At 39.1% G+C, this 12,247-nt stretch overlaps 1 protein-coding gene across 1 annotated transcript in view; it reads right to left on the reverse strand.

Annotated features, from left to right (window-relative positions):
• AHRR (aryl-hydrocarbon receptor repressor) overlaps window positions 1-11,624 on the reverse strand; it is a 66,619-nt gene extending 54,995 nt beyond the window's left edge. The window contains exons 1-2 of the mRNA XM_026842713.1: window positions 11,557-11,624; window positions 4,677-4,858 (exon numbers count right to left, since the gene is read on the reverse strand). Coding sequence (XP_026698514.1) covers window positions 4,677-4,858; window positions 11,557-11,618 — 244 coding nt within the window. The 5' untranslated portion in view covers window positions 11,619-11,624. The remainder of the gene's footprint in view (window positions 1-4,676; window positions 4,859-11,556) is intronic.
• Window positions 11,625-12,247: the final 623 nt, after the last annotated feature.

The following is a 12,247-nucleotide window of genomic DNA, read 5'->3' on the forward strand; positions in this document are numbered from 1 at the left end:
AAAAAAAAAACAGAAGAGCAAGACAGGGCTGTTTTGTCTAAAGAAGAAAGACTGAGGGAAACATGGGACACCTTCATGGCTGTAAAAGTTGAGGTGTCATGAGAAAAGGGAATAAATTCTTATTCTACAGAAGAAGGGCTTAAACTGCAGCAGGAGAGCTCCATCTTGGATGTTAAGGATTGTCAAAGAAGGTGTGGAATCACTCATGTTGCAGATTTGCAAAAACATTAGACAAATGACCCTCAGGTTTAGACATAGCTGATTCTTCACAGGCCTGTTTCCTAGAATCTCAAATTCTGTGTGGAAGCAGATGAACAAATGTTTGTAGACAAATTTCTCAAACTCTACTGTATTTCAGTTTAAAATCCATACATAACTGTAGTCTAAAGGAGGTCAAACAACATGTCTCCATGCTTGATTGTTAATAATTTTGGAAATATCTAGAAAATTTACATAAACCTTGGATATATTTATTCACAGTTATTCTATGACTCTCTGCATTCCTTATTTAGTCATCTATAAATCTATCAGTTTTTCAGCTTTCAAATTAAAATGAACTCTGGAAATAAGTAAATACAGAGAAGGCACTGAAGTCTGAAATAAACACAGAGATTTGAAATAATACTGCAAGGGAGATTTTTGTTGGGATGACACCGATTTTATGTGTGCGTGCATGTCTATGTGTTTAGATATGTGTATGTGTGTATAAATGCAAAATACACGTTTGTGCATGCACAAAATGTCCAGGTGGTAAAAATAACAAGCTATTGAATTAAACTACTTCTTACATAAATTATGTCGTGAAGGATTTAAAATACTCCCACTTCTTGAATAATCAAAAAATTGATCCACGTGAAGGTGTCTACATTAGCCATCTAAGACTGTACTCAACATCATTGTCATTTATTAGGAATACTTATGGCTAAAAGGATTAACATTAATGCATGGTATGTTGAAGGAAAATTTGAGTGGCCTACTGATACAAGGTTAGTTACACTAAGAACTGAAAGATAAGGAGCTTTAAGCCCTAGTTGTAACTGTATTGGTCTATCTAAATTGTCGTAACTATTTTCGTTACAGGTATTGGGAAGTTTAAATTAGCTGTCTCAACAAAAGGGGGTTGGTTTTGAAGTGGAGCAAGACCACCATTTTTCCACCAGTGGAAAAACTGAGAAATAAGAGGTACTAAAGGATGTATTGTCAAGAGTGGTAAAGGAAGAGAGGCTACAGTTAACCGAGATGGAATATGGCCAAGACAGAAGCCCAGCAAGTTCAAGTGGCCACAGCCACTAAGTACCACTCCACTCCCACAGGAGCCCCACGCCAGGCAAATTTTTGTCAGGGCCAAATGACCATCACAGCTTCTTGTAGCAGTTGAGGTTTCTCAGACTAACCGCTGGTTCAAATCCATGCTGCTTTATACAAGAGATCTGGTGAGATTGGAAGGTTATTGCTGCAAGGCATTTTAAAGTGCTTGTCAGGAAAATGCAGAATGACTAAATGTGTATAGCTTGGGATGAGTGAGGCTATTAATAGAGCCCCTGCCAACAGATAACAGAGATACGAAGATTGTAAACCAAGTAGACGGAAGAATTGTTCTGAAGCCAAAGGAAAACATTTCTAAGAATGAGGGAGGGAATCCACTAAAGTGACTTAAACTGAATAATAGAAAAATCTGTCTCAGCAACTAGATCTAAAATTTGGAAAAGAATCAGGCCATTGCTTAAGGTACTTAACTAAGATGAACTGGCCATATGCTTCAAGGTACTAACCTGTAATGGTCACCAAAGAGGGAATAAATGACTGATGAATATTCTAATTCTTCGCAAAGTGATTTTCATACTTGAAAACAATACAGTGAGGTCACACCATGCCCTCTAATTACCCATTGATCTTTATAAATACACCGTTTGTGCTACACACTGAGTATTGAAGAGGAGCTACTGAAAGGACACCTAGTGGTAAGTAAATGAGAACATCTGAAACCACTGGGACTGTTGCAGGTGTGTAATTATAATTGTCACGGGAATTGATGAACTATTATGGGTTGAACTGGCAATGCCGTATAGGAACTTATGTGTCAAATAGCACCATTCATGGTTTTTAAAAAATGGCAAACAGCATTCTTACAAACACTTGGAATTTAAGCTTAACTTCCTTAAAACTCACAGAACAGTCTTTTAAACAAAAGATGCACATGTCTGCGTGTCATAGATTGTAAATTTGAATGTCCTGAATCTCCACTGCATCAATTTTAGGAATATTTGACAGTTGAACAGAACTCATTACAGATAGTTTTGCTTGACATTCAAACCAAATTTTAGCTTGTTCATCATTGTGCCACTCTAAAACATCCCGAGCAATTCCTTCCCTTCTCGTCTTTCACTCCTACGAAGACAAACAGCCGAAGCATATAAACTGTGCACATTTGAGCTAATTTTACTCTTTTTTTTTTTGTCCATCTAACTTTATAGTCACTTCTTGACTGCATTTATTCCAAATCCCTTAATATGTACTAATACCCTTGTGACCAGGAGATGCCCACAACAGAAAGCTCTATTCCATGCTGGTCTCATGCAGGGAAGGATTGTAAGTCCTGTGTAATGACATGCTGCCTCTGGGCAAACAGACCAAAATCCACTCTTGGCTTTCTTGTTTATGTCAACATATCATATTACAAGCATAGAACAATTTACTGACCACTGTCCCCCTTCGATTATTGTTTTTATGTTCTCTTTTCCAGGTTTTTCTTTTCTATTGACCATCAGTTCCTTTGGATTCATTTTCCCTGAGTGAATTAGTACAGATTTGCTAGGTCATTTTTTCCAGACACATTTTTTTTTTAATCCAATTTTATAACATCTCTGTATGCCACTGGTCTGTTCTCTATCCTCGCAGTGTTTATAACAGCTCCTAACTTAGTACCATCCTTTGATTTAAAAAGCCACAAACAAGCCATTTCTGCTCTTCTATCCTCTTTCATCATGACAAAGATTGAAACACTGGGATGGATATTTCTTGTTTGATTTTTTAGGTGACTTCCTAACAAAATTTTTGTTTTTAAAAAATCAGATTCTGCCTTATTTCTCTTCAGCTACAAGGCAGTAGATCATGATATCCATGAAGGAGGCTGCAGTTCCTGCTTTTATTCAAACGTTAGCACCCATTCCTCACCCAGCTCTGGTTCCATAGCTCACCTCTCCTCCACTCCACCCTTCTGAATATCCAGCCTGCTCTCTTGCCTTAAAATGGCATGTAGTTTCCTTCCTTTACTATAAACAATGCTTTCTGTAACCTTAGTTTCATGATGTAAACATTTAAAAATAAGAATGAAGGGAACACAAACTATGTGTTCAATTAGGTAATTTGATGATTAAATTAAATGAAATCTCTTAAAACATGGAACATTTTAGAGTAATGAAGTCTGGCTTTACTTGCTTCCCTTTTATCCCATCCATTTAAAAAGAGGAGACAATGGATCTTAGAATCTCGAGCAGAAAAGTAGTAAAGGCAGCTGAATGCTGTGAATGCATGAGAAATGAAAGCAAAGCTCAGAGGAAGGAGCTGTAACACTCAGGTATGTGTTCAAAGGGAAAGAGAAGCACTTTATAAACTGCAGGATGCGGGAGGCCGGGCAACCAGCCGCCACAGCTGACATGGGAGGCTCGTGCTATCAGTATTACCACCACCTGTAATCTGATGTCAACTTGTAAAATGTCCTGCAGTCTACCCAAGCCTCTTCAAACTGGCATTTCTTTTATACTAAAATATATTTTAAAAGCAAGAAACCAACCAACAGATATTATCCTTCAGTCAACCTCAAAAAAATAGAGGGTTTCCTTGTGCATAATAACGAACAGTAACAGGACAGAGTATTAAAGAGTACTAAAGGAAAAATAATGTCCATAAAAAATTACTTCTGTTTATCACTGCAGTCCACCTATAAATTTAGGTCAATTTTACTCCTTCAAATAGTCTTTTTTTCTTCTTTTTTTTAAAAACAACTATAGAGAGGATTTTCATTGTTAAATCCCTAATCTGGATTTTGCTTTTGTGAACTCTTCAACAACAGAAGAAACTAAAACTGTCTGCAAATTTGGAATAACTCTGGTTGTGTACATCTGAGTATGCACATTTGGCTTTCATTGTGCAGTGTGCCAGACAGCTACAAAAACAAAACGTAGCCTAGTACAGCTTTAGTCAACACTTTAAACTTTGGATCTCATCCTGAAAGACAGTGATCTCTTTGGCCCTTCAAGCAAGCCCATTTCCTCTTAGCACACAGCAAACACAGGTAATATGCTAGCTGCTTGACTTCCACATTGTATTTAAACAGGCATCGTGAACATGCACAATAATAGTTTCAAAAAGGGAGTTCAAAGTATCTGTAGGTATTACATCTGTCCCAAGCCTCTTTGCTGGTTTAGGGATTTTATAGCAATGTTTTCCCATTTCCTAAAGCCTGCTAAGGAAGGGTGGGGATTATCCCAATATTTGGTGAAAAATACACAAACGGCATAGGAGGAAACGCACAAAATTTCCAATGCAACATCTCATGCACAAAATAAGTTCATTAACAGATTTACTTTTCTTCAATTTTACTCAGGTTTAGTACAAAGTAGCAATAAATTAGAGGGAGACTTTTACTGGGATATTGATATCTTAAAGAGACCTACCTTGAAAGAAACTTTTGACTCGGAGATAGCTGACACTAAGGCGCAAGATAGAAAGCTTGTCCAGCTTCGATATAATGTCAGGTGGAAAAGGCAGGAGGCTGGCCAGATGGTCCAGTTCTGCATTCAGACGGTCCCTGTGTCTCTTGGAAGGATTTGATTTTTCATTCCCAACTGCAGGCCTTCTGTGGTGGAGAACACATTTTCGATTACCTGTTTTACCTCCAGATAGTACAACTGGAGCCTGAGATTTGTCTACAATTAGTTGATAACAGGCATATTTAACCTAGATTCTATGAAAATCTTTATCATTTCTGTCCCCTGCCAAAAAAAGATTTACCTTTCTGAATTTGCCATAGTGCAAAGACATGGACATTGGCCTCTCTTTTCCCATCTGGCCAGTGAAAAACAGATGAAGAATGGTATCTATTTCTCAGGACCCTCTCACCTTAGAGGAATGGGTACCATCTTCATGTTCTAGTCAATACTGGGAAAAACAGTTTCTCATCTGTGTTGTACAAATGAGGGTCAGAACAGCACAGGAAAATTACCATGACTAATGCATGAACCCATTCAATACGCACTGTATTCATTCAAAACATCTTAGTTGCCTCCATTTAATGGCTCAAATTTAACTGGTAGGTCAGGAGTTAATTAAGAAAAGATCCTGTCTTTAAACATAATCTTTAAAAGTATGGGAAGAGAGGTGAAGAGACCTTCTTTCCTCAAACTCAAAAATCCTGTGAACATTCTCACATTTACCTTCCTACATCAGTAATAACAAATATAAGAATTTGGTTTCTGTCTTAAGAGCGTTGATATTCCTCCCAAAATATAAAGACTAATGTTACTCAGATTTTGAAGCCAAGCACTCCTAGTCCATCCCAATTTCATGTCCCTCTCATCCAGTGGGCAGAACCAGATACCTCAGAAAAGCTATTGTGAAAATGCATTAAGATGAAACATATCACAAATGAGGAAGTTCAGTTTTGGGGTGTCCACTGATACTCTTCTCCCAGAACATGTAAGATTCTGTTCTTAAGAGGGAGAAAAGGAAAAGCTAGTGCACTTGCACACAGTCGTGGAAACCTGATTTCCAGCACAACAGCAAAGGGTGGCCAGCGCTGAAGCACAGACTTGCCAATTAAGCACAAGAAGACCTGAGTGGTAAGTTTGAGAAGGTGGTTATCTCCAGCCATATGCTGGAGATACTACTACTGGTCCCAGCAGTAGTCAAGTGCATTATCCAGGAATGAGCCACAAGCCACTGGAGCGGTAAACTACGGGATCCGTGATCTCAAAGGAATGCAGCAGCCCAGTGCTATAGCTGAGATAGCAACTCCCGTGGGGACTTAGTGCTGTGTCTGCTGGTCTTCCATTTGTTCTCATAATGACCATGCTCAAGTTCTTACTGTAGCACATTGTCACTTTCCTCCTGAGGCATCTTCTCCAGAATAAGAGGCATTGGGAGAAAAATCAAGGACAAAATGATGGAAAAACACTCCAGAATGGGAAATGGTAGGCAAGGAAAATATGGGTGTGCTAACCATTTCCCCACTAAACCTCACTAAAGCAAGGATCATAACCTTATGTAGTTTAGCTGGTTCTCCAGCAGAGAACCAGAGTACAACTAATTATCTGTAGCACTTTACTACTGCATTTCCATGCTCTACACATTTACTATGTTTTTCAATCATAATTTTAACTTTGAGCATTAGTATTTCACAAGGTGGTTAAAGGGTTAAATTACAACATTTGAGTGTTCCCCACTTGTAAGTTCAACCTTAATTTGTCATTGAAATTGTGATTTTAAAAAAAATAATGCTATGCTTAGGAATTAGTAAAAAAAAAGATCAAAGTTTTGTACATGTGATTGCTGCTAACTGAAAATCTCTTAAACCAAATTAGGTACCAAAAATTCATTGCTACTTTGAGAGACTTCAATTCATTTTAACATGATAACATTGATGGACAAAATGAATGAAAAAATGTTTGAGGAAGGTGTCAGCCAAATCATGCAATTCCTGCTTTTTCATTCAAAATTACCAAAATTTCAAGAAGACAATGAGTTGCTTTCAAAGACATGGGGGAGATTTTGTTGATTGGGCTCAATAAATAACTTTCTTCTATGAGAGAGAGCAAATATGCAACAAATAATACAATCAGCAAAGAAAAAATAATTTTTTACTTTTCCAGAGTTAACTGTTTTTCAAAAAAAAGAGTGTACATATTGGGCACTAACTTTTTTGGTGTAAACCCTGAAGCTCAGCCATTGTCACTATGACACAAAAGGATGTCTGACCTGTGGAGAGCAGTAATTTTGTGGGAATATAGCCTATAGTTGAGTAGAAGCTAAATAACATAAGCTTTTACTAATTGCTCTTTACACCTCACAAACCAGCTGAAGCAAGGAAGCAATTTAAGACAGAAAAAAAAAAAAAAAATCCAATAAGGAAAATTAAACTGATGAGTTCAAGGGGTAAAAATTTTCAAGATTGATATGGAATTGAAATAGAAATTATTCAAGCCTATTTACCACATAAAATAGTGACTGGTCTGTGCCAGAGAGGTATGGTTTGAAGCAATTATGTGGACTGCATTTGTATGGAGCATAAAGAAGAGTTTTCTGGAGACTGCAGGGAACAGTGTAAAAAGACTACAGGAGAGTGCTCAGGACAGAGTCTTCCGGAAAACTCAAGGAAATGATTCTTTAAGGGAATTAATCCAAACAAACAGGGGTTTGATGTAAATGGTAATTAGGTGCCAAGTGGATACAATTTAAAACAATGCAAGTTCCATGGAAAGGCTAGCTTAGCTATCCATAAACAGAAAAGGGCAGGCAGGAAAATTGTTCAATGAGCTCTTTTGAGGCAAATGAAAATTCTAGCCCTCATTCTGTGCTGAACGTAGAAGGTGCTTATTGTGTTTGTGCTAAAATAGGGCTTCTCAAGCTGTGTATACCAGGTCTAAACAGACCCACAGCACTCACTCTGTGATACCTCTTCTCTGCTTTTTGTACAACACGAGAAGCAGCACATAAAAACAATAAAGCTGGTGGTTCCCTCTTTGCATTGTTAAACCCTTCAAATTCTGCTCTGCAGTAACAAGTACTTGTACCTGTACAAGACCCACATCACCAGTCCCTGTTAGGTAGGAACTGAGTGTAGGGGCTGGCGCAGAGAATATTTTCTGTTTCAGTGGTAAATAAGGCATTGAGCCATTTGTGCTTTTATGATTCAGTGTGCCCATGACACACAGACCGCCACTAGTGTAAACCAGTTTGGTGAGCTTGCAGAGGAATTTCCTTCAGCTACGGCTCTGTCTGCTGTTTGTTACCCTCTGAAGGAGCCCTACCCTGTAACGAAAAGTTCACTTTGAATAAATTTTTAAAGCATGTCAAAGCGTTAAACCAGCAGATGATCTTAACTGAGAAAAATCTAATCATTTACTATGACAGCAAGCTTTCAGTAAGAAGGGAAAGGGAAGAGAGAGACCATGAGATGCAACAGATAGGCTAAGCGCAAAGTAACAGAAAGATGATTATCATGAATGTACTGACCAGCACCCACAGCCACTGAGCTGTGCTTGGGCACTGCACAGCGATCCTGGCAGAGCTGATCTCCAGTGCCAGCTGTAAATGTGCAGAAGTTCACCATCTCCTGGGAGTGAAAGGACCATCTGAGAGAAAGCTGTGTGAAGGAAAGGGGGCCCTTTGCCACCTTCTGCCTCTTCTGGGTCTTTGTAGTAAGGAGAGGCAAAAGCAGAACTAATGGTCAAGAAGACATCACACTGGCAGAGCAGATGAGAGGTGAGATAGTGTGATACCAAGGAAGAGGAAGGGCTATGCCACAGAGGGCCTTAAAATGAGAACTAGGAAGCAGGAGAGAGCTGCTCCTCCTGAGGTCTCTATTTACCCTGGCACTGGTACGGTTCTGGCTGAAGTGGGCAGTTTGGAGCAGTTATAGATGCACTCGGAGCTAGGGCAGCTGTAGCTTGCCTTTAAAGAGCTGTAAAACATTACAAGAAATGTTTTGTGGAGGGAGTTTTACAAGATGCCAGGGTTTGAGACAGAGAAGTGGCTGAAGCTCTCAAATGGTGACTGTCCTGAAGCATTGCCTTAGTGTTTCTAGTACAAGTATTAATTTCAGCATGGTGATTTTAGTTTGAGGTTAAAAACAAGATCTCTTTAGCTTTCAGATGCTTGAATTACCAGTAAAACGTTAGATTTCCACAGGAAACAAACACTTGGTAGAAAATGTTTCCTTTAGTCAAAACTTCAATTCTCTGGCTGAGAAGCATATCTCATGGAAAATTTTCAGTCTGAGCCCCAGGTGTTTGAACTGAGTCCACAAAAGCCAAAATTCTTTAGCGTAGGCCACATCTAATGGGGCTTGTTTGGAACATTTCTGGAGCAAAAGGAGAACAGCTAGGGGTTTTTGTTTATTTACATGTATAACAGTAGAACTTGAACACAACGTATCGTCTGAAGAATGGCAACCTAATGAACACAGCCTCTCCTAGTTCTGTGTAGAGAAGATGACTGAAACATATTAGCTCCTCCTGGTAAAATGAGTTTTTTACACACTCTTCCACAGTCTGTGGGTCTCTGCATTCTCCCATGGAGCTTCTTCATACAGTTTCATCACTGTTCTGTAAAACTACCCCAGAATAGCATTTCTGTGCCTGAAAAACCACGAGCATAATGAACATTCTCACTCTGTGATATCCTGGATTAAAAGCCAGTGCATCCTGGGATGCACTGAGTGTGGCTAGATACCTACTGGAACATCCCAGTTGTTCTGCAGAGGGGAAAGCTGCACCTCTGTCCTTTAAATCTTGACCTTCCAATGGACTAATTGGGGCAGCATAACAGTTAGGAAACCTCAGAGTCCTGAAAAGTCAGATCTGTAGGACTGAAGGACATAGACCATGACAGGAGCTCTGTCAGCCGGTCAGTCTTGGGCATTCAGAGCCTTTTTAGATGAGAGTAAGGAAGTCCCTGGGTGAGGGGATGAGCATGGGAAAGGCTTACCAGAGACCAAGCCCACAAACAGATAAGGTTTGAGGAAGACACCAGTGCTGCTAGGAACTGAGAAATCATCCTCAGCAAGTGCTAAGTAACTAACCACAAGAAAATAGAGGGCTGTCTCCAGTATGGAAGCTCAGTGTTCTAATAATCCAAATGACTCCCTTTGTTTTAACCAAAACCAGGTTTCTTAATCAAAGTTGCCCATGTCCTGGCTGGATAAGCTCATGCTCAGGTACCTGTACTGCAATCACACAGCAAAGCTGTTTTCAAGGAAGCATTACTTGCAATGGCTCCCAAGATGAAATCCATCAAAGTGAGTGAGAATTTGCTTCTGATTTTGTTGAACCGAGAACTTCAAAAAAGCCTAATGAGCACATTTCTGTCCTTTGTTAGCAGGTAAGTTTCTTAACGATTGCATTTATCTACAAATCATCTTTGAGAGAAGTTCTAGGTATCATATACACTCCAAACATGAAGCTTAATAATTCTCTGAGTAACTGCAACTCTCCCTCCTCTCTCACAAAAGTTATGATCCATAAACAGTTCTGCACAGAGGTAATTTCATGTTCTGGAGTGGTTCCATACCTCATGCAGTTATAAAGTTAAATATCCACATCCATACTTGAACAGTAGTGCAGAAACCTTACATACATTTTGGATTTAACATTCAGGTTTTGCAGGAAGAATCGTTTTCTTATGTCATTATCTTTGTCTATTGAAATTGTCACCTATGATGTATTTTACAGTAAAAGAAATATTTTTTTAAGTGGTAACAAGTGGTGCATGTGCAAATACTTTCCAAAATCCAAACAAAATCAACAGATTTCACTCAAACAGAGAATCTCCCCTTTGATTTTAGACCAATATATACAATTTTAAGCCAAGTGGGTTATTTTTAGAAGTTCTGAACAACTGAAAATAGGGAAATCTCTTTTAGTTACCTTCTCATCCTTAAATTGTCTGTGAAGGCCACCAGTGCTAGTTCATCTTTTTAACACAGTAAAAATGTGTGTTTCATAACCATATAATCAAGTGTAACACAGAAGATGTGGGATGATTATATTAAAAAGCTTCATTTCACAGCGTGGTTTATGGCATCTGGAAATCATTTCACGTTTGAGTGATAGCAACCTTTTCCCTCCCATTTCAAGCATCTTGTAGTGACAACTTCCCATTGCTTTTTTTTCTTTTTTCTGCTTTGCCTTCACACATACAATTCCTCTCCCCCATTTTTCTCCTAATGAAAGTGATCCCATAGTAAATAGTGGTTTGAAAATGATGTGTTCTTTATGCAAAAAGTGAGTCACCAGTCTGCTTTTTCAGTTGCCTGATCTGACCCACTTTCAAGGCTTACACATGTTGGACTTAGTGGTGCCCCAAGCAAGGATAAGCTAAGGAAGGGGGAAGGGGGGAGCGCACTGCCAGTGCACTGGTGCCACTCGACACACAGCTTCTCAAAAGGTTCCTTGATCAGGTGGTAGAGAACACAGAAGCAGGGAAGTAGCAGCCAGCCCTCCGGCCCATTGCCCAGCTGACATTTAGTCAACCAGTATTTTCCACTAGAAAAAAAAGTGCTGTCCCTCTCCACTACTTGTACACACCACAACCACCACTTGCCTCCTCCTGGGACACATAGTGATGGGTAAGGACTGTTTGACCCATGCTCAGCATCCTTTCTGGAGCCAGTCTTAACCATGAAGAGACAGCCTCCCAGCCAGGGGTTTCTCACTGCAGAGAAAGAGATTAGGTCTCTCCTGTGTCAGCAGACCATGGGAGGAAGGGAGTCCTTCTTCTACCTCATTTCTAGCATGTACATTCGGAGGGAGATGCCTCCTGATGAATATGATACTTAACTGTTTCTGAATGGGTTTCCTCCTTTTCCTCCCAGCATATAGGCATTCCCCTGGAGGAATCATTGTTTTGATGCTGAAAAACAAAAGGGAATAGGTTTTTTTAGTTTAGAGTTTTCTGTGTTTCATACCACTGTGCAAAATGACAGCACCAAGACGGTTCAACCAAGGAAAATGTTTGTTCCTTGAGTGTGGCATTCAACAACACTAAAAAGCACAGTGGCATTAGTTAAGATAGAAGCTTAAGGCTTATTCCAATTTCCTACCTTAATATTATTAGAATATTGATGCTTATATTCAATTTTCATTTTTTCAAATTAGGCATACTATACATGGTATAAAAATGGGTATAAAATACATCCTGTTTACTCAATATCCAAAATTAACTTTTTTTCCTTCTAGGCTCATTTTTAAATTCAGCTAAACAAATAACAATGAATAATACTACCCATCATCATCTGCAGAGATTTCACAGCTTTTTAAATACGCAGGAATATTGTCTTCACTGTGATAAGTAGGATGCAATTATTCAAATCAGCATTTTTCCAGGTCCTCACAGCTTCATTTTTAAAGGCCTGAAAGTATATCTGTTGGCAGCTCAAGAAGTGACGCTCAGTATTGTGGTTAGCACTAGGACTTAATGCAGTGCTGATTGAGGTGATAATTTTCAGACAAAACTTAGCCTTATTATTGCT

Source organism: Athene cunicularia (genome assembly GCF_003259725.1).
Source record: "Athene cunicularia isolate RWA chromosome 2 unlocalized genomic scaffold, athCun1 chr2_part1, whole genome shotgun sequence".
Classification (NCBI taxonomy): Eukaryota; Metazoa; Chordata; class Aves; order Strigiformes; family Strigidae; genus Athene; species Athene cunicularia.